Below are 23,889 nucleotides of genomic sequence, written 5' to 3' on the forward strand. Positions count from 1 at the left end.
TCCTATCACCAATTCCCTATTTGAAACAATCAAAAACGTCATCTTAAAAAAATACTCAAAGTGCTGGAGTAACACAGTGGGTCGGGCAGCATCCCTGGGGGACACAGATAAGTGACGTTTTGGGTCGGGACCCTTTTTCAGACTGACCCGAAAAATCACACATCCGTGACCTCCAGCGATGCTGCTCGACTTACTGCGTCATTTCAGCTCTTTGCTAAAAAGAAAACAAGATATGCAGTTCCTTGTGTCTCAAAAAGATCATCAGACTGGCTTTAAGTAGCCCCACATTACAGGAACATCAGCCAATAAATACCAACATGGTTCGTTGGGTAGAGCAGGTAGAAATGATGGGTGCTTTGCAGAAAAGGTCTAACGCCTGGAGTAATGAAGACTTCTATTTTTTCCTGGTACCTTAAAGATCACCAGTGCGCTTGTCCCAACAAAGGAATTGCAAACCCCTAGTAATTTGGCTAACCATTAATTGCTGTCAGAAATGGCAAAGCAAACAATTTGGTTCAAGTGACCTGAATGAAAGTCAATTTCCAATCATGCCCTCATCAAATTTAAAATATTCTTGTTTTTTCCTGGGCATGATTGGTTACAATTTGCCTGTGGTTTCTGCCTTAATCACTAAGATTGAATTCTCCAACGTCAGAATACACAATACTAAAATCTTTCATCTAGATTTGCATTTAATCTTCTCTCCATGAACTATTATAAATAATAGTTGGTTTTAACTATTATTATAAATAATAGTTGGGCTGAAGCTTTGTTTATCTAACCGTCTCTTGTGATCTGAAAGAAAACAATCCTTTTCCACTTACAACATAGACATTGTCAACATAATCTCTGACCGCCCATTTATTGTTGATTGGGAGGGAGCCAAGGAATATGTTAGCTCCTTGAAATCCGGCTAAATTGTAAGTGTAAGATGGCGGCACCTCGCGGCAGCGGCCTCTGCAGTCCGTCTGTTTTTTTTTCCTCTTTTTGTCTGTTCTGTGGATGTCTTGGTTTTAGTTTTTATATATTAGTTTTAGTTGTGTATATGTGGGGGACGGGGGTGGGAGGTGGGGGGAAACTTTTTAATCTCTTCCCTGTACGGGGACCCGATTTTATCCTTGTCGAGTCTCCGTTGTCGTTGGGCCTAACATTGGCAGCCTCCAACCGGAATCGACCTGGGGCTCCAGTCGCAAAGCCCGCGGCCTCGCCTTCGTGGAGCTGGCTGACTTCGGAGTGCGGATGCTGTGGTGGCACGCGGCTGCGACCCGACCGTAGCTTTGGAGGCTCCGGCCGCAGGCCCTGTGGATGGTAACATCGGGAGCTCGCGGCTCCCTGGTGGGAGACCGCTTTTCGGAGCTTCCGAAACGGCAAACTTCGCCCGCCCAAATCGAGGGGTTTAAAGCGACCCGGAGTGGGGCCTTGCATCACCCGGCGTGGCTTACCATCGCCCGCCACGGGGGCTCCAACATCTAACATCAAGAGCCTCGATCTGCTTGATGCAGCAGTTTGACTGCTTGACTGCGGGAGAAGAATAAGAACAGGGAACAGGGAAGAGATAAGATTTTGCCTTTCAGCACAGTGAGGAGGTGTTTGGGGATTCACTGTGATGGATGTTTGTGTGGAATTGTGTTAATTTTTTTTTAATGTTGTTGTTTGTTGTTATGACTGCAGAAACGTAATTTTGTTTGAACTTATGTTCAAATGACAATAAACGGCATTCTGATTCTAAATTTAGTGAAATAAATTAATGACGTTTGTTTCGTTCCCTGCTCATCAGTGGAGGAAAGTAACATGCAGAGTGGCAGCTAGGTGGCAGTATCAGGAATGGATAATGAACTCCTGAGAATAGTCCCTGGAACATGATTGTGGAGCAGGCTATGAATTGGAGCTTGAGTTTGGGAAGCTAGGATTCATTTGCAGTGCGGTGTCCTGGTGAGTTAGCAAAGGAGGGTATATAACCATATAACATCTAACCATATAATATCAGACTGTCAGGGCAGGCTTATTGGATAATGTAAACCTATGAGGTAAGTGAGTGGTAAATGTGCTCTGGTAATAGTTAGAGTGATGAATAAACAAGATGCATGATCCTGCAGGTCTCCAGAAGGAATCGAGAAGGAAAGTTTTCAGAGCAAAAAGCCACTGGGTGAAACTTCACTAAATAACAAAGTCAGTATGAAAAATAAACAATGTACATCAGCAGCGGTAATGGCAGAATGCAGAATGACTTTGATAAAAGATACAATTGAATGGTCATTGCATCAACATGTGTATCAGCATGACAGCCGATGGCTCAGTTGTGGGCAAAGACACAGTCTAAGAGATGGAGATGGTTATTTCAATCAACACTAAGATTGTATCAGAAACTTGAAGCTAGATTGAAAAGTGATGTTCAGGGTGGATGCTTAAAAATCATATCTAGACATATTGTTTGAAAACCGGTTACAATAGCTATATCAGTATTAGGCCAATCCTTAATAAGCCTTGACTTGGCCTTTATGTATTGAAAAATAAAATGGAAGAAGAACTCATTAGTACAAAATGTAGTTCTACTCGAAACAAATCAGAATAACTGGGGAACGGCCATTAATTTCTTAAGTTCTAAGAGCAGAATAAGGCCATTTGGTCCATCACGTCTGCTCTGTCATTCAATTATGGCTGATCTATCTTTACCGTTCCAGTTGATTTCCAGTTATTCAATTGCTACTTCCAGTTGCTGAGAGTGTCTATTGTGCGCAACTATCTCTGGTCAGCTTTAGCATGTCTTGTTGAGCTGACCATCAAGGATGAACTGAACATCTGACTGGCCCAGGAATATCACTTCAGTTATTAAATCTGTTCTGTGGGGACAAATATATTTTATGCACATTATCACCACAGTAAAAAATAATGCTTCACATTATTACAGCACTTTTGAAACCAATTTGAGAGTCATATGGTGTGCCTGCTTTGTAGCAATGTAACATTCAATCTGCCACCCTGAAGTCTCAACATGGAAATGGTTTAGGGCAAGTGTTTTCAAAGAAACACTACCCATTTGGTGACGTTTATTTACAATGTCTCAAAGCACTCATGACGATATTATCGATGTAAGTAAAGAAAGTAACCCATTATTAGAATGTTTGGTTTAGAAGGCTTTGCTTGCAGTATAATGAATCAGGGAGACAAAATTAAACCATTTGAAATGGCTTTGTAGAATATCAAATGTACCTTGTAATTTATTATAGATTTCTTCCTTAGGTCAGAAAATTAATCAGTGATTTTTCCATAATTTTGTCAATACTGATCTTCTGTGGAGTTGATATCCTCGTTGGTGTGGACACTCCCAAACTCATCGTGCCAAATGAGCTTAAGGTTCGTGTTCCTGAATATGAGCAGTAATTATCTCTGCAGTCTGTAACTAAATAAGTTAATTGACTATTTATTGGAAAGTAATTCTGCTGTATTTTACGATATATTGTTTGGATGTTCAATTAGTTTTCGTAAGCTATCGGTTTTAAAACTTCGATAATCTGCAATCCTGTGTCGAAATTCCCGATGGTTCAGCATCTGGCTCACCTGGTTCCATTAAAATGCACCTTTGAACTCACTGGGTCCCTGTTCCAATTTTCCTTTCAAACTGAGTGGAGCCTGTTTCTTACAGTCTCGTAAACTCGTCTGCTTCACTGGAAAATTTATTATACTAATGCGTTGCATCTAAAAGATATGTGAATTAAAAGTGTGTTGGCGTATAAACATGAGTAATATCCAAATAGTCTGGAAAGTCTGTTTATCCGGCACCACCAAAGTCACAACTTAACCAGATTATCAGAGTTTTATTGCATTCTGTTCCCTCTGCATATTGCACAGACATAATTCAGTCTTTAATCATGATTTAAGATAGTACAGGTCCTCCCCGGGTTATGACATGGTTCTATTCTTGAGAAGTGTCCATAACCAGAACAGTTTGCAAGTCGAAACTTGGCTGCCTGGTAGTATAATTATATAAAAACATAGGCCAATCAGGACATTTAACTCAAATGTGGTCTCTGCAAATGTAATATTGCCACGAACACCCACGGGCATAAGATGCCTACAGCCCTGCAGCAGATGGCAAATCCATCTTGCCACCTACCCAAGCACTTGTTCAAATATCGTTGTCATTAGGTTGTTAGGTGGGATGTTTATAACCTTGGGAGGACTTGTATCCCACTGAATATTTTGCGATCTTTCCCTCTTGTTTTGAAATTAGCTAGAAAATTCAATGCTGTTAAGTTATTTCAATTGTACTTTGGGAAAACTTGATCATATTCCCATTCTGTATTTATTTATGCACTTTATAATGTAAGGTAAGAAGCAGTCAGAATATTAAAGTATATTAAATGATCTGAAAATGCAGGGGTGTCCAGGGAGATGAAAACTCTTATTTGTACTCACCTCATTTATCTTACACCAGGGCGCCGTACGATGGCAACTCCACCGACAGTCTGTTAGTTTTTTCATCTTTTTGTTTATTTTTAGTGTTTGTTAAAAGTTTGTTTTAATGTTCTCCGGTTTGTCTTATGTGGGGGGGAAGGGATCGGGTGAAACTTTTCTTCAGGTTCTTACCTTGCCGGAGATGCGATTGATTTTCGCATCGCATTCTCTGGGCGCTCTGCGGTCTTCCATCGATGGAGCTGGAGGCTTCCTCGGACTGACTTTGAGCCCCACCGCAGAGCCCGGACTTAACATTGGAGCTGATCCCTTGCCTGGGATTACTCCAACCGCGGCCGGCGGACTTACTATCAAGAGCTCGCAGTCTCGGGAGAGGCCGAGTCAGGTGCTCCAACGACGCAGAAGGTACAACCAGCCCCGACGTGAGGTTCAATCGTCCAACGCGGGGGAGCTGTCATCCCCCCGATGCAGGAGCTGATCGCCTCGACTCGGACGGCCCAAATGCCGCTGGCTACGGGTGTCAAGATCGTCCCGTCAACAGAGGGCTCGAGGCCCCGACCACGGGAGAACAAAGGGAAGGGACTTGAACTTTATTTCGTCTTCCATCACAGTGAGGAATGTGTAGGAGTCACTGTGGTGGATGTTCATTTTAAAATGCGTTTTGGGTGATCTGCTGCTTTTTATTTGTATGACTGACTTGGCAAATGAAATTCCTCATATGATGCAAAACATACTTGGCAAATAAAGTACTATTCTGATTCTGATTCTGATTCTATTCTGATTAGGACGATGATGCACAGTGCACATTCTTTGATTTGCACAACCAATTTTCTCGTATACTATTTGATTTAGCTAAAGAGATGGTATCATATGCATATCATACATTTATATACAATATCCCAAATGTAATGGGGCATTTGCAAACTTACAGTACTGACAACTATTTGTTTTTCTATTCTAATATTAAATTCAGCAAAAAAGAATCATGTGACTTAATGTAGTAATGTAGTTTTGATTGTTAAATAGTAAATATATATTTGGTACTTCATGGGCTGTCAAGATAATTCTTTTTGTTACTATTAACCATAATTAGAAGTACATTTTTATGTCTTGATTTTTACAAGTACAATTACAAGTAGGACCTTTTTTTAATTAAAGCCAACAAACCCAAACAGAGGGTGGTTTGTGTACCCATTTGGAGCGAATGAATGGTGGATCTGTCTCATTGCGATTGTGCCTGCTGTACTTGTCACAATACTCATGTTTATGGATCAGCAGATTACTGCAGTCATCCTGAACCGCAAAGAACATAAACTCAAGGTAGGTTGTTTATTTTCCTCTAATTTTTAAAGAATGTTTAACCAATGCACGAGTTAAATATTTGCAAGATGATTTCTTTCTAATGTCTCAATTGCAAAAATAGAGCATGAGACATTTCTAACTTTATTTCAAAATCCTTTGACATAAGTGAGCAATTTATAATTTCTGCATTCTTCATGTACAGTAATTTATACATTACAATTGTAGTTTAAGTAAAAGAAGGAAACCATTCAACCAATATGTTTCCATACACTCATTTGAAGAGCAATCTAATCATAATCTAACCACCACCTGCTAGTCTTGGAAACATATGGCAAAGCACCAACCAAAATTCAATGAAGAATGAAATGTTATAGAAAATAGGGACTGATGTGTGAATTGCAATGTATGTAATTTCTACTCTGATTCCTCCACAAGATTGGTGCCCTAAAGCGCACAAGTCCCTGGACACATGCACTGGTGTCCACTGGCATTTAATGCCTCCTTGGTGCCACATACATTATGTAATTTCAAACATACAAGAATGACCCCATACCGTCTGCAGGCCACTCATGCATGAGCTAGTTTACATTGTGCTTATGAAGTCATTAACATGGTTTAAAAGAATCTTAAAGAGTTTCTAAACTTATGGGAACTCCTTGAGCTAGATTTTTACCTGGCTTGCAACCCTCTCTCCCAATCCCACCTGAGTCTCACAAGCCTTGCTTTACTCACTCTCTATTGACTGATCTGCCAACGTAACAACCGCTATCCTAACCATTGATTGTACCCTGGTGTCCTTGAGACTCTTGAAAGGCGCCCATAAATGAAATTTATTATTATTATTATTACCCTGCACCTTTGTGATTACACGTCACAATCTCAACTCCACCCTAGCAGCTAGTAATTTTGTTATCTTTCCACTGAACAATATAACCACTCAACCAGCAAAAATAGTTTTGAAAAAACAAACCCAATCTCTGACTAGCAATCCTGTGCTACCTAGGCAAATGCTATCTACGTCATCAAACCCAATAAGTCTAACTCATTTCTCCAACCATTAATCCAATTTCCCTGGCATCTGATCTTCACCACAACATTTCAGATTAGGCTTCACATTAAGATTAATGCCTTTGCACAGCCCCCCATTGACAACGAATGCTCACATAAGCCCTTGACAGTCCAGTGGCCTTGTCCTTTTATGAGTTTTCAAATGCTGGATCTGCATACAAAATATACATTGGCCAACCTGAATTGACTGAATAAAATGCACTTAAAGGTTCTGATTTTTTTAATATATCCAGTATTTGTTGTCATAAATAGTTATTCAATGTTGAATGTCCTCTTTGATTTCTATGTATTTTATGTATTGGGAAGTTCAACTTTATGTGGTATTTTAACAGTGATTCATCATCATTCATTTACTGTCATATTCTACATTTCTGCTTTTAAAACCTAAATATTAATTGGTTTTATTTAGTTTAGTTTAGTTTATTGTCATGTGTCCCGAAGTACAGTGAAAAGCTTTTTTGGCAATTGGCATATTCCATTGGCATATACTTTCAGAAAATGGGACTACTTTCAAGCCTTGTCTTTTTTCTCACCATATTTTAACTAAATTTATTTAATTATATTAAATATATTTTCAACAATATTTCACAACCTTTTTGCCCAAAACGCATTCTGATCACCTATACGTGCATTGGCTCGCTCTGAATGATTAGTGACTATTTATCCCCGTATTTAAATTCATATTCAACTTGCTTTTTATTTATTCAGTTTAATTTTCTCAGACCAGACGACTGTAAAAACCTAAAGAGCCTTTTGTGTGATATCTTCATGAGTTTCTACATGCTTACCTATTTAACTCAAATTATGACTAAAAGTTTAACTATACTGTAGTTTAACTATACATAGCTTATCTTTCTGCCCTTTCTTGAACAACCGTTGAATCTATTACTGTTATAGTCAAAACAAATCACAAATTCTCTTTTTTACATGGATTCATAAATTACTAGAGCATTTCCCCAAATGTAATCTATTTTTTTGATCTTCTGGTGAACATCCCATCGGGATATATAACGTCCTTTCTCAACAATAAGTTTGCTCCATGTGTCTATTTATTGAATCTTCCATAAACTCTTCTATTAATAAATGTTTAAGAAGGAACTGCAGATGCTGGAAAAATCGAAGGTAGATAAAAATGCTGGAGAAACTCAGCGGGTGAGGCAGCATCTATGGAGCAAAGGAATAGGTGACGTTTCGGGTCGAGGCGTCACCTATTCCTTCTCTCCATAGATGCCGTATCACCTAATAATAAATGTTATAATTTCCACCATTGTTTGCAAAATTAGATGAAAAATATGGACCAGATTATGATGCTTTAGAGTGTGGAGATGCAAGGACATTCCTGGCCACATTGAATATATTTGACACTTTCATCATCCACAATTAGACTTTTTCTTTCATTCCTGAGAAATAGTGACCTCTTTTAATCTCTTAAAGCTTTACTTTTTAATATCATCCATTTTTTTTCAAATTCAAATGCTAGAGGGCATAGCTGTGAGAGGGGCAAAGTTTAAAGGAGATGTGCAGTGCAATGTTTTTTTATACAGAGGGTGATAAGTACCTGGAAAATGCTGTTGGGGGTTGAAGCAGATATGATAGTTGCATTTAAGAGACTTTTGGATAAGCATATGGATATGCAGGGAATGCAGTGATATGGATTATGTGTAGGTAGATAAGAGATGTTCTTGGCATCATGTTTGACACAGACATTGTGGGCCAAAGGGCCTGTTCTTGTGCTGTACTGTTCTATGTCACTTGGGCCCCTTTGAATAAAGCATCTGCATCTCCTGCAGTGTACTGTTGGGAAATCTTGGACCTCTCTCTCTCCCAATGCATGTCATTCTTCAGAGCATCCCATGTCAGAATACGTTACAGTACACAAGCCAGCACATGTTGCAGCCATGGTGCACAACTCCTTTATGAGAAAAACACTTTGCCTATGCAGTGCAGGCCCAGAGCTGTTCAACGCCATTCCCCAAGTCCATCATAACATACTCATTACCAGCACTGAATAGGAGCACACATCCAAACCCATTCTTCATGCAATACTGCATAGGAGCGCATCCAAACCCATTCTTCTTGCCACCATGCACAGGAGCGCAAAGGCAAGGAAAGGGACAAAGTGTGAGTCATTGTTGCTTCTGTGATAAAAGGAAAAGCATTGATTTATACATCTGTTAGGAATGTTTCGTTTTGACATTGCGGTCAGTAATTAATCAATAGGAAAGTATAATATGGGTCTATTTGTGGATTTGCGATTGCAATTATTTTATGGCAGTCAAATGAGTTCATATAATTGTACAGCATAGAAACATGTCCTTCTGCCTTTCAGATCAATTCTAAGCTTTTTGCCCATCAATACAAATCCTATTTGCCATTATAACTGTACTATATCCTTCCTAGCCTTGCATAGTAATGGTCTGTCATAGTAAATGTATCTGATTCCACCGCCTCTTCTAGAAGAGTATTCCAGAAATCGATCACTCTCTGTGTAAAAGGATCCCCTTTAAAACTTCTTCATTTCATCCTAAAACTATGCCCCTTGTTTTTGATACCTCTAGCAAAGGGAAAAAAACTATCTCTGCCCCTTATAATCTAATATATGTATAAGGTATCTTCCTTTACTCTAGGGAAAACAAGCCCAGCTTATCCAATTTCTCCCCAGATCAAATCCTCCAAATACAGGCAACATCCTGGTGAATCTCCTCTGCACCCGAATGGCTCTTTTGATCAATTCTACAAAGGCAGAGGAATCTGTCTGAGCTGTATCATCCCTTCTCCTTCCTCTGCTCCTCGTCCTTTTGTTCCTGTTTCTGAACCTCTTGCCATCCAGCATTTGGTCTCTTAACAATCAGATTAAGCAACATTCAGCAACAGCACAAACTTTAATATCTGTTTTACTGAGTATTTTAGAGATAGACATAAAATGCTGGAGTAACTCACCGGGACAGGCAGCATCTCTGGAGAGAAGGAATGGGTGACGTTTCATGTCGAGACCCTTCTTCAGACTATTTTAGTGCATCTCCAGTAGCCCTCACAATTGTATCAGCGTGCTAATGGCATGTTTTACAAAATGGAATATGATGGCATGTTCTTTATTGTATGCATGCTGTTTGTATATGTACAAGTTGTACACTGGAATCATGAACTAAGTTGCCAGCATATAGTCTCATTGTCAAGAGGCTACAAACTGGTTTGTTGTCATGTTTCAAATGCAGATGGTGCTGAATGCAAGGAAATTGGCAAACTAGACAATGAAGAAATGACATCCTTTCAATTGCAGTACATCTCAGGCTTAACATGTGGTAATCACAAAGCACCATGTAAGCGGAAGCATTCTGTGGGAAAGCCTACATTCCTCAGGAATTGTTTCCTACTTTAGCAATCAGAAATTTTGAGGCCATGATCAAATAATTTATCAAACTAAAAATCAAAAAAAATACTGTAAATACTCTGCAATCAGGCAGAATAAATGAGAGATTTTAATATTTCAACATTGTCTGATATCAACCTGAAACTAATTTTAGCGTGCCACTTTCAAATAACCTCCAGTTTGTACTAAGTTCAATGCAGACAATTCTATGATTTTTTGAATAGATAGTCTTACAATTGGAGGTAGACACAATTAGCTGGAGTAACTGAGCGGGACAGGCAGCATCTCGGGAGAGAAGGAATGGGTGATGTTTCGGGTCGAGATTTCAGTCAAAATCAAATGGCAATGAATCTATGAAAATTGTTGATCCCTTTAAAGAGTGCTGATTGCTTCATGTCGTTCAGAGGCCGTTAGTTGGAACAATGCTTTCCAAAATAGCTGTGTTGAAAACATCAGTGTTGCATTCTGCTTAAAGTCATGATCTGGTTATTCTCCACACCACTGTGCATACTCTCAGTTTCAAAATAATATCTGGGGTGGTATACCGTAAATGTGCCAATGTCTGCTTAGAATACTTTTTAATTAACAAATTCAGCACCTATTTCACTCAGAACAGACATAACAGATATTCACTGAGACCTTGGCCTTTCGTGTATCCTTCCTTTTCCCATCATTGGTGTTTGCCTTTAGATCTTAGACCTGATGCTCTATCCATACCCCCCCCCATAGCCCCCCCCCCTCCCCCCCACACACACACACACACACTTCTCCATGAAATCCCAAATCTTTTAGGTTTTGGGTGTCTCTTTAAATTTCTCGTTCTTTGGTTTGACATCTTTTCATCTGTTTATGGATCCATATTTTGGACAGATCAATCAATCAATCAACAATCAATCAACCTTTATTGTCATCTTGCAAGCAACAGTTGTACGTACAGTGCAAAATGAAAAGACGTTTCCCAGGGATTTTATATGTAGTACTAAATTACATAATTGTTTTGTGTTTATAGCCTCACTTGTTCTAGACACTATTCTAAATGTAGGTGTGGAAGCCAAGTCCTTCTGTAGCCAGACATAATACATTGATCAATGTTTTATTAAACTGTTCAGTGCTTGCCACTTGGCAAAAACCCTAGAGATTACCACCCTTGAAGTTTTTTTATTATCTGTAGTGGAGAAGTGTGAATATAGTGTGAAGGTAGATTCAAGTTTGATAAGATTAAACATCTTACCAATGCCAAATATCTAGGTATACACATGCAAAACATATCATTTGGAAGAGAAATAAGTAGAAATAAACGATCAAGTTTTACCTTAGCAAATTGCAACGGTTTTTATGAAAAGAGGGGGAAATGCAGCAAAAATATGTAGTACAGTAAAAAAAAAATATTTTAAGTTATCATTTAATTCCTCGAGTAATCTATTGTAATAATAATAATTATGTTATCATTTATAATTTATCCATTTAAAAAAAAATGTAACAATGATGGACCACATTTTTTATAATGCTTCAGTAATCTGGTTATGAGATTACAGGCAAATCAACTGTCTGCTTCAATACAGAAAAAACTCATTGATAGTTAATTAATGGTTTATTAAGTTAGTTAATTAAGTTATTAAGTTTATTAAGCTAGCAAATAAGACTTTTCTGAATAGGGTTTCATATAATGAACCCCATATCAGTGAGGCTTCTATGATAATTAATTATATTAAAATTGAGAGAATATATAATCTAAGTGAACAAATTCTTTTCATGGCACAGTAATAATCTCACACGTGATAAATTACCAGAAAAATCAAAGGATTACCTTGATGGCAACAATTTTATTTTATATTTTTGCAAACGGAATCACTGTCCTGCTCCGACAGAATATTTTAGCGTATGTTTTGAAGGTATGGGAGTGAAGATAAGCACTCTGGTAAAATATTTTGGACGGATTTAATTCTTAGCATGTCTTTATTTTCGCCAATTCAAACTGTGACAATTATCCCACAGAAAGGTGCTGGCTTTCACCTAGACCTGTTCTGGATAGCTCTCCTTTTGATTCCTACTTCATTCATGGCTCTGCCCTGGTACGTGTCTACAACTGTAATATCCCTTGCGCACATAGAAAGCTTGAAAATGGAGACTGCAAAATCTGCCCCTGGTGTAGAACCCACATTTATGGGAGTGAGGTATGTCGAACAATATTCTGAGGATTTAATATAGAATTATGGAATATAAATATCTATAATTGTACTTGTCTTCAAATGAATATGTACTGTATGAAGGAATTTGTTTTTTGTCTTATGAATTTATCATATTCATGTGCAACACCTTCCTGAATTGCAGGTTATACCTGGAATTTTTGACTTGTCGAACTGTTTACCTCCAGCTGTTTTCCAGCTATTGTTCTTGTTTTATGGTACAGTTATATACCTTAGTATATTTGGGCTCTTATGAACTGAAATTGTTGGCTTGATTCAGATTTGTTTGTGCAGCAGATTTAACAAAGAATACAAATTTTCTTTAAAGAAATGATTATTGATAAATGTTGAATCTGCATTTTTTTCCAATTGTCTTTGAAGATCAAAAGTAATTTGTTAATCGGCCAACAGATAAGGTTAAGACAAAGTTAAAGTGTTGAACCTTATATAGATTAACTTCACATTTCAACATCTACAAATTAAAACAATTAGGATAGATGTTCAGAAACAAAAAGTTACGAGAAGATAAATAAAATGACACAATACAGAAAAAAGATGAAATTTAAACAGTTGTTTTTTGTATTTTTTGACGAATAACATATTCTTTCGTTGACTGTCAAGTTTGCTTCTTTTGAAGAATTGGTTTTAAACTGAAGACAGGATTGGTAATAGCCATTAAGATTCTCCAAAATATAAGCATTTGATAATACTTACTGTATCGGCCCGCATGTAAAGCATGCTCAGCTAGATGAAATTTCAGAACAGGTCTATTTTCTGTGGAATGGTATCAAATCATTAACTACAGGAGAAAAATGAGATAAAGAATGGAAGTTGCAGCATTGAAGCAACGAAGACCTTTGTCTTCTTCTTGCGTAAATGGCGTGCACATCCTAAAGTTGTAGGTCAACTTGATCTATTTGACCTTGTTTGTGCACGTCGATTTGATTGCATTAGTTGAAACAGGATGGACCACGTGAAGGTTGCAAATCTCCCACCTCAAGACCTTTGTTGTAGAGAGTGATAGAGTCATACAACGTGGAAACGGGGCCTTCGGCCCAACTTGCCCACACCGACCAACATATCCCATCTACACTAGTCCCACCTGCCTGTGCTTGGCCCATATCCTTCCAAACCTGTCTTATCCATGTACCCGTCGAATTGTTTATTTGTTAACCTGTAATTACTTCTATTTATACACGACTTTTCATATGATAAAATATTCCAACGCCCCTCACAAAAGTGTTATCCAAGAAAAAAAATTAAGAATGTAAAACTATGTCTCTGAAGGAAATATCAGGATAGCACACAAATAAATTGTCAAAAGAGGTAGATTTCACATAAAATCTTTAAGAAGGAAAGGGAAGCAAAAAGATTGGGAGGTTTAGGAAGGAAATTTCAAAATTGATAGACTTGCAATTTGATGCAATTCAATTCAGAATAATCATGAAGATAGGATTGGAGGAGTGCATACATTTCAAATGGTAGTAGTACTGGTCAAAATCATATTGAGTGGAGTGGGGGGAATTAGGTTTTGAACATGAAGATGGTAATTTAAAAATCAAGGCTTTGCTTAATCAGTATATAATGCCGTACAGCAAGAACATGGGAGTGTAGAACTTAATGAGAGAAAAGGGGCGATGGCTGCAGATATCAAGGCATTGGGGATGGTATTCATGTTGAGAGAAACATTAGTAATATCAACTGTCATGTGGCCTGGGAGGAAAGTTATGTTATCAGATTGTAATAGGATCAAGGAAACAGAATCTAGATCTCTGATATAATCTAGATATCATGTTTGATGAGAGCTTAAGAGGAGGTAGGAGAGAATGTGCACATTCAGAACTTGGACTAGCAGGAATCTTAGATGTTAGGTCTGCTGGGAAAGGGGAATGCTAGGAAATACTGAGGCCAATAACCAAATGGTCTCAATCTTTGTAGCAATGCCTATGTAATTCTTGTTATTAGTTAAAAATGATGGAGGGAATGGAGGGATAGAAATTTAAGAACAAGGTTCTTAATTTAAGAATTAAGGTTCTTAAATCCCTAAAATATGAAAGCAAATATTTACTTGAATTCCCAGATGATCATGGAATCGCAGACCATTTTGGCAGATGACTACAGAACTCACAGAGTATTTGGTATGGTCGTGAACAGCTAAAATAGGTGTCTGCCATATCCATTCAAATTTGCATGACCTGGATTTCACAGAGCAGAGATGAGGGTGTTATTAATGGGAGCAGCAGGAAGAGCAGTCACAGATTTCATGGAAAGGAGGCCATTGAAAAGTGGGCAAGGTGTTGTTGAGCGAGTCAGCAGCTACAGACATGTCAAGGTGAATGGAAACTTGGCCAACGATCTTACATCTTAATCAGATGAAGTATTTGTTCAGCAGGCTATTTAATCAAATTCACTTAATGTCCTCTCTGAAAACATGGCAGTGAAACATGGTTTTCAATGCAGCCTGGAATCATATGGAGAAGACGACATGGGTTATGCATAGGTGATGTTTCAGGTCAGGACCTTTCTTATTCCAGCACTGTGTCCTTTTATGTAAAACAGTATCTGCAGTTCCTTCAGTTTCTAAAATGTAGTTGATGTTGACTGAGGGTCTTGGCTGGGAGGTGGTAATCAGGAAAGGACAGTTTGCACAGGGTGAGGCATCTTCCTCCTGCCTCCATATGTTGTTAATTCGCTTCACTTGCACCGTTGCTGGTAGTGCAGTTGATCCCCTTGAAGACCACTGCATCCACTTATTTGTGACTGAGAACACTGAATGTTGTGATCAGTCTGCAACCAATTTAGTAAAGAGCCTTCAAAAGGTGTTCTTTACTTAATTTCTTAGGTAATAAGAAGCAGATAACTTGAATTTCTAAAGGGTACCCTCAACAATGTGATGCTCAACGTGTAACAGTGTATAAGGGGAGTATGTGTGAAATTCTTTGCCACTTACTTTTCACCCCAAAAGGTGCTGCACAATCCAACATCTAGGCTAATGTATTTTGCATCGCATTAACTATTTTGTCTTATCATTGCACTGCAGTTTTACATCTATATGAATCTACTCCAGGGATTAGGAAGTTGTTCCTATTTGCCAGTAAAATTAAATGTATTCTTGATATGTTTTGCAGGGAACAGAGAGTGACTGGACTGGTTATTTTTATTCTCATTGGTTTATCCCTCTTCCTGGCTCCAATTCTGAAGGTATCATTAATTACACACCCCTGATACTTTAATTACAAATTTAAATTACTAACTGCTGGTGAAAGCTTTACAAATAATTGATAACTAAATTTATGTTTCTCCTTACTTAGTATGTGCCAATGCCAGTACTGTATGGAATCTTTATGTATATGGGAGTGTCTGCTCTCAGCAGTGTTCAGGTAAGCAAATTTGTATTTAGTTTCCAAACATTATTGGCTGTTGCCTTAAAGGATATAATGTAACTAAACCTTATGCTGACCATTTGTAATGAATTTGGAAACTTTCTGGTTTTGTCCTGCGCTCTTATCTGGGGTTTAGCAACCACCACTGTGAAGTGACAAACAAGGTGACTGTTCAACTTCACATTCAAGGGGAAAGCAAGGAAAGTAAAAGGGAGAGTCCAGGCCGTTGTTTGGATTAGAAAGGCTGGTTTTATTATCTCTATTTGACCACAATTAGTCACAGTTTGAATGTTTATTTAACAATTTCAACTTTCCGCTGATAGACAAAACTTAGATGAATGTTTGTCGGCTGAGCACTGGAACATTTCAGTACCACTCGATTCTAACAGCCATCAGGCTACTAAATTATTCTAAGGTAGACACAAAATGCTGGAATAACTCAGCGGGACAGGCATCATCTCTGGAGAGAAGGAATGGGTGATGTTTTGGGTCGAGACCCTTCTTCGGATTAAAAAAATTCCTCTATGTGTATGGCTTTTAGTGGGTTCTGTACATTTTTGTTCGACATTACTTATGCAATCGAATGACAGGAAAAATCCAGTCAAGAAAATAGTGCTGCTCCAAAAACAATAGGAGAAAGAAAATACTGAGTTTATAAGCAGGACGTTTATATTGATGGTAATGTGTGAATATTTACGTTCCTACCAAGGTTAAAAGAAACTAGAATGGTTTCTGTATCCACAGGGAGAGGAGAGGTTGTCGGAAGATCAGATATATGTATTGCATTCAGGATAAAGGAAAAGTAGTCAGTGACTTTGCAGGCATATTGCTTGAAATTAAAAGGCTGCAGAATTCAGTTAGATTTATAGGCTACTAGACTAAGTGGGACCCGTTGGGTCCCGGCATCACACGGGAGGGCTGGTCCCCCAACGCAATATTCCACCTCTCCACCAATACCAATTCCAATATTAGTGGCCAGTGGGGGGGGGGGGCTTTCTGGAGCACTAGAATGGGTGTTGTGGGCTGAAGAGACTGGTTTCCAGAGGGCTAGTATGGACATTGTAGGCCAAATAGATTCTTGGGCTGGCATCTCAGTCACTCAAGCCTGTTGTGCTGGCAGCTCACTCACTCACGGCTGGTGGGCTGGCAGTTGACTCACGGCTATTCCTTTAAATTCCATTTCAAGCAGGGCGCAAGGCCACCAAATTCAAGCGCAGTTTGATACCATTTCAAGCAGGGTGCAAGGCCACTAAAGATAGTGAGTCGTGACCTCTCCCTCCTCCATCTTGCAGAGACTGAGTCACGCCCACACTTCTGGGTTTTATAGTCCCTCCCCCCTCCCACCAGAAGGCATGATTGACAGGTGAGAGAATCTCAACATTTTTTAAACACTAATAACTCTTTTATTTTTCATCGATGGGAAAAATCCTCGGCACCTGATGAGCGGAGGGGGATTCTGAGTAATATGGACAAAAATCCCAGCCGTAGCGTTTTTTCTAAAATCAACATGAAGCGCAAACAGGAAGTGGTCAAGATTAGGCTTTTAGTAATATAGATATATATATATATATATATACACATATACTCAAAAAAACAAACAAAACAGTGCAAAATTAATAATAATAGTCTATTGTAGTTCAGAGCCTATATGAGGTTGTCGTGTTTAATAGCCTGATGGCTGTAGTGAAGAAGCTGCTCCTGAATCTGGATGTTACGGTTTTCTGGCTCCTATACCTTCTTCCTGATGGCAGTGGTGAAATGAGTGTGATGCCAGGATAGTGTGGGTCTCTGGTGATGTTGGCAGCCTTTTTGAGGCAGCGACTCATATAATTCCCTTTGATGGTGGAGAGGTCAGAGCCGGTGATGGACTGGGCTGTGTTCACAACATTTTGCAATCCTTTCCGCTCCCGGACGTTCAAGTTGCCGAACCAGACAATGATGCAACCAGTCAATATACTCTCTATTGTGCACCTGTAGAAGTTCAAGAGAATCCTCTTTGACATACCGAATCTCTGTAATCTTCTCAGGAAGATTATAGAGGTTGCCTGAGCATAGAAAGGACTCCATGTTACGATACAGTTTCATGTAACAAAGGCTTACTGTTTTCCACTAGGAGAGGAAGCTGCAAAAAACTGCACTTCCTCAACAACTCCCTAGCAAATGTTTAGAAGGTAAGAAACAAAAATTCAACTGGCGGAATGTTTACAAGATGTATAAATTAATTTCCCAGAAGATATTTGCCTGTTCTCTTCCATCCCTATATGTATCCGTTATCTCTGCCCACTTTCTCTTGTATTCCTTGAGGCTTGATTTTATATTTATATACATATAAAATTATAAAAGGACTGGACATGCTATATGCAGGAAATATGTTCCCAATGTTGGGCGAGTCCAGAACCAGGGGCCACAGTCTTAGAATAAAGGGGAAGTCATTTAAGACTGTGAGAAAAAACTTTTTCACCCAGAGTGTTGTGAATTTATGGAATTCCCTGCCACAGAGGGCAGTGGAGGCCAAGTCACTGGATGGATTTAAGAAAGAGTTAGATAGAGCTCTAGGGGCTAGTGGTATCAAGGGATATGGGGAGAAGGCAGGCACTGTTTATTGATAGGGGACGATCAGCCATGATCACAATGAATGGCGGTGCTGGCTCGAAGGCCCGAATGGCCTCCTCCTGCACCTATTTTCTATGTTTCTATTTCTGGTGTCATTAGTTAACTGTAAAATGGATATCTACTAACTACTTGGAGCAGCAGTGACACAGCTAGGAGAGCTGCTGCCTCACAGCTCTGATGACCTGGGTATAGTCATGAACCCTGGTGCTGTCTGCGTAGAAATTTGCACTTTTTCCCTGTGACCAAGTGCATTTCCTCTGGATACACCAGTTTCCTCCCATATCTCCCATAAGGCATGTGGGCTGACAGATAATTGGCTACTGCATATTGCCACATGCATTTAAGTCAGTGGTATAATTTGGGGAGAATTTGTGGATATGTGGCAAAACATAAAATGTGATAAGTGTATTTTTAGTGTAAATGGATGCTTGTTAATTGGTGGCCAGAATACCCATTTGAATCCTCACTATATTTTGTATTCTTGTGTAAATCACATCTGAGATTATTGCAGCCTTATTTTCTCAGGAGTTTGGGTAAAAGATAATGCAAAGGATACTCAAAAGATCAGGAAAAATGTGGCGATTACCTTTAGTTCAAGTTAGTTTATTTAAAATTGTATAGTAAAGTTCCACTCTACTGTTACTGTACAAATAAAGTACCGGACAGATGTTTCTGGAGTAAATGCTGCCCACAGGAGGAACCTTTCATTGCTTCAAATGATGATTACTATTTTGCCTGCATATCATTTTTGATCTTGGTTGTCCTTTTTAATTAGTATGTGGATAGTGAGGATTCTGAAATCCAATGACTTACTTTCAACATGAGAAAATAATCATTTTTACAGGGGTTTCATTTTCTTTGTGACTTGATACTTCTGACCATTTTAAGAAAATGCTGTCATATTTGCAGAATTACAATTGCTTCAAAAGGTATTAATATTCTATGCATGCAGCCTGAGTAATTCATACTCTTAATGGAACTGGCATAATAAAGGGGGCAGTTTTAATTGGTAAGCATTTAAAATCTCACTTTAAGAATTCCAAAGAATTTATTGAGCTTTTTGAATTGTTTGCTCGCCCTGTAGAGCTGAGCTTGCACTGACAGCTACCAGAACCTAGTTCCACAATGCACAAACCAATTTGTCATATGCTTTCTGTCTGAATTCAACAGATAATATCTTCATATGAAAACAGTAAGCTCTTGCTCATTTTGAACACCTTATCTCTCAACTCCCCCCCCTCACCCTTTTAAAGATATCACTACTTAAACAGTATCAGCTGTTGGGAATTGAATTTTAACTGGCGACACTGAGATTGGTTTCTTCTCAACCATGGCAAAATTGTTATGAGTTGTACTATTACTTCAAGTCTACTTTCAAAGCATAATCAGAGCCCCAGGAAAAGAATTATAGGCAGCACTGAAATGATTCATGTGAGTGGGCAATACACATGTAGTGACATTCCTGGTTTGCTGAGAACTGATCAGTGTGAAGAAAATCTAGTTTATTGTTTCTCAGATGGAAGGAATGAAGGGGTGACTATTATTTGTTTTGTGTTCTACCTGGCTTCTGCTAAACATAATGTTTTCTATTTGGAGTCACAAGAACCATCATTAATTATTAGAGCTTATTTGGGGTAATACATGTTGACTGAATGGCAAACCAACAGTCAAAAACATTGCAATCTAAACATTTGCAAATTTGTGCTGTGTCAAAGACTTTCAAAATCTACCTGGAACAACGCTGCGAATATCATACATCTGTACATTTTCCAACTGTGGAGGCTCAATATCATGAGTATAGTGTAAACGGTAATTCCCTGATCTTGAGAGCTGGTGAATTTCCCATTCATGGAAACGTTAATGAAGGCAACGACAAAGAGGGCAGATCACAGCGATGACCCACTGCTAAAGTAGCTACTCAAACTTACTAAGAGCAGGCAAGATCTAGTTGATGAATTAATAGTCCTTTATCATTAGTATATGAAGCACATGCATCATGTCCCCATATGCACAGTACAGCAGACCTCAGTGGCATCACAATGCATTATGGTAGAAAGGTCTTAGAAATAAATTACCCCAATCACAGCATGCCAAGCTTTCCATTTAAAAGATCAGCAAATGTCAGACTTGCATATTTCACTCTGTTTTCAAGAATACAGTATATAGTGGCAAGCAACATCAAAACTGAGAATGGAACTCACATGACACACTAGATGCATTCTTTCCTTGCAAGAAAATATATTTTCTTCACCTATTGCCAGGATTTGGTCATCATTATGATGATATTCACTTTGTCGATTTCCTTCATATTCGCTAGTGCTACTTAAGAATTAGACAGTATTTGAAAATAGCCATCGTATCCAAATGGTGTTTCTGTGCCTTAAAGGAACCTTCTGGGCTCTGTCATTTTTAATCTCTAATACAGTTTAGAGACTTAATAGTTGTGTTTTAGCCATCCTCAGGCCAATAATCCACCCATGTCATCTCAACATACTGATGCACTATCAAAATAAGGCACTGCTTTGCATCTCACAGGATTGGTGGGAAACAGTTTCATGAAGTGTCTAAAGAGATAAACAAGTTTGAATTCCCAGCCCAGAAAATTTAGTGTTTTTAAATTTGCATACATAAATGAGTCACTAATATCACGTTTAATGTGATGTGGGCAAATCCTTGAATGCAGAGGTGTAAGACACAATGTAATAATAAAGTGACTGATGTACTATGGAGGAAGTAAGCACAATATTAATTCCCTGCTACCTGTCTCCTTTTTTGTTAGTTTATGGACAGACTGAAGTTGCTACTGACCCCTCCAAACCACCAGCCTGATCTAATATACCTGCGCCATGTCCCACTGCGCCGAGTTCATTTATTCACGTTAATTCAGATCTTGTGTTTGGTTGTGTTGTGGGTGCTGAAATCAACAGATGCTGCAATCATCTTTCCAGTTATGGTAAGTTTCAATCTAGGGATTCATGGGTGTGCTCATCATAAACATGTAATGATAAAATCATAAAGAGAAACTCAGCAGGTCAGCCAGCATCTGTGGAACAAGGAACGGTCAATGTTTCAGTTCAAACCTACAGAGTTTTACCACCTTTTTCTGCTTTTGTTTCAGCTTTTCAGCATCTGCAGTTCGTTGAGTATTTCCCCCACAAAAAAAATATTTTTTAAGATGATTGTGAATTTAGCCAAGAGAACCTTAAATGGTGTTTGACCACTGGGATGATATTTCTTTTAAGAAAATGTATCATTTACTGTCTGTTAACTTATAATGGGCACTATCCATTTATGAGGAACAAATAATTGTTTTAATATCTAAAGTTTGGGCAGTAAGACCAGCATTCACTATCCATCCCTAATCACCTCAAAGGTGCAGGTGTGTCACCTTTATGAACCAGCGAGTCAGGCAGCATCTCTGGAGAACATGGATAGGTGACATTTCGGGTCAGAGTCGTCCTGTATAATGCCTCCAAAGCATGATGAGTTCCTTTGTCTACCAATGACCAGACCAAGTCCAATTTAATTATAGACCGTGGAACAGTACAGTGTAGGAATGGCCATTTGGCCCACAATGTTTGTGCCAAACATAGTGCCAAATTAAACTGATCTCATCTACCTATACATGATCCATATCCCTCTGTCTCCTGCACTTCCCAGTGTCTATCTAAAAGCCTCTTAAACGGCACTACCACCACCCCTGGCAATACGTTCCAGGTCCCCACTGCTCTCTGTATATTCTGAGTCCTACTGCCTAGAAATGGTGTTACTATAAAGAGACTGATCCCTGGAATCGTTCCTGGGTACCTGTGTCAGGATAGGTGTAAATGATTGATAGTGCCTCGGGTGTGGATATTCACACAGAGAACACTGTTGATTATCCCCACACCTGTGTGACTTACTGTGAATAGGACTTTTCAGAAAAATAAATCCATCAGAATTGTTAATCGGGCAAATAGGTTTCCTTGAAAGTGGCGTCGCAGGTAGATAGGGTGGTGAAGGAGGCTTTTGGAACATTGGCCATCATCAGGCAGGGAATTGGGAAAGTAGATGTTGGGATGTTACATTCCCTGTTGTGTAAGAGGCCACATTTGGAGTATTACATTCAGTTTTGGTCACCCTGCAGCAGGAAGGATGCCATTAAGCTGGAAGATATATGAGGATATTGCCAGGACTCAAGGGAATGAGCTATAGGGAGTGATTAAGCAGGCTAATACCTTATTCGTTGGTGCAGGAGGCTGAGGGATGATCTTCACAATCAATCACAATCACAATCACAATAATACTTTATTAGCCAAGTATGTTTTGCAACATACGAGGAATTTCATTTGCCAAGTCATACAAATAAAAAGCAACAGAATGCACACAACACATTTTACCATAAACATCCACCACAGTGACTCCTCCACATTCCTCACTTGTTTGCTCTCCAGCAGTCGGGGGCCTTGAGCCCTCCGTTGACGGGACGATCTTGACTCCCGTAGACGGCGGCGGGCCCTCCGCGTCGGGGCGATCAGCTCCTGCATTGGGAGGATGTCAGCTCCCTCGCGCCGGCGATCGAACCCCGCGTCGGGGCTGGTTAAGCCTCTGCGCTCGATGGAGCTCCCGACTAGTCTCTCCCGAGACTGCGAGCTCGATGGTAAAGTCCGCAGATGGAGCGATCCCAGGCAAGGCATTGACTCCGATGTTAAGTCCACGCCCCGCGTGGGCGCTCAAGGTCAGTCCGAGGAGGCTTCGAGCTCCATCGATGGTAGGCTGCAGAGCGACCGGATATACGATCCGGAAAGTAATCGCATCTCCGGCAAGATAAGAAACTGAAAAAAAAATTCCCCCGTCCTCCCCCTCCCACCACATAAAACAAACCGGAGAACATTTACACAAAATTTTAAAATGCACAAAAAATTTAAAAAACAACAAAAGAAACAGACAGACTGTTGGCGGGGCTGCCAATCGTTCCACGCCCCTGGTGGTCAAAATATAGATCTATATGGCTTAAAATCATGAGAGGAATAGATATGGTGAATGCTCAGAGTTCATAACAACAACCGATACTCGGGGGGGCGCTGTTCTGGCAGCAGCCATGTCAGCAGTGCGTCAGTTTTTTCAACTTTTTTTTTATTTTTTAGTATGTTTTTAAAGTGTGTATTTAATGTTTTTTGTGTGTATTGTGTGGGGGGTGGTGTGGGGGAAACCGCTTCGGTCGCCTCCTCCATGGAGAGGCGACTTTTTCCAGGTCGCCTCCCCCGTGGCCTAACAACGAGGATTGGCGCGGCCTTTCCCGGAGACGTACCGGGGCTTCAGCGGCGGGCGCAGCGTGGACTCTCGGCGTGGAGCGGGTGAGCCCTCGCTGGGGCTCGCTGGAGGGGAGCGCTCCGTTTCGCTGGCCCGGGGCAGCCCGCAGCCTGAAGTCACAGCCTGAAGCCGCGGTCTGCAGAGCTCCAACTGGTGCGGCGTCTACAGCCCGGGATCCCTTGTGGGGGATCCGGGGGAGGAAGAAGCCATCACTGCCGGCCCGCGGCCAACTTCTACCGGACTTACCATCACCCCTGGAGGG

General features: G+C 39.7%; 2 protein-coding genes across 4 annotated transcripts in view; one reads left to right on the top strand and one right to left on the bottom strand.

Moving 5' to 3' along the window:
- Positions 1 to 23,889, bottom strand: part of pfdn1 (prefoldin subunit 1) — a 374,815-nt gene that overhangs the window by 229,833 nt on the left and 121,093 nt on the right. The window lies entirely within an intron of this gene.
- LOC129701729 (electrogenic sodium bicarbonate cotransporter 1-like) overlaps positions 1 to 23,889 on the top strand; it is a 66,864-nt gene that overhangs the window by 31,579 nt on the left and 11,396 nt on the right. For all 3 annotated transcript variants that reach the window (XM_055643114.1, XM_055643115.1, XM_055643113.1), the window contains exons 14-19: positions 3,241 to 3,354; positions 5,572 to 5,733; positions 12,149 to 12,327; positions 15,468 to 15,540; positions 15,651 to 15,719; positions 21,115 to 21,288. In XM_055643114.1, coding sequence (XP_055499089.1) covers positions 3,241 to 3,354; positions 5,572 to 5,733; positions 12,149 to 12,327; positions 15,468 to 15,540; positions 15,651 to 15,719; positions 21,115 to 21,288 — 771 coding nt within the window. The remainder of the gene's footprint in view (positions 1 to 3,240; positions 3,355 to 5,571; positions 5,734 to 12,148; positions 12,328 to 15,467; positions 15,541 to 15,650; positions 15,720 to 21,114; positions 21,289 to 23,889) is intronic.

Source organism: Leucoraja erinacea, chromosome 11, assembly GCF_028641065.1.
Source record: "Leucoraja erinacea ecotype New England chromosome 11, Leri_hhj_1, whole genome shotgun sequence".
Lineage (NCBI taxonomy): Eukaryota > Metazoa > Chordata > Chondrichthyes > Rajiformes > Rajidae > Leucoraja > Leucoraja erinaceus.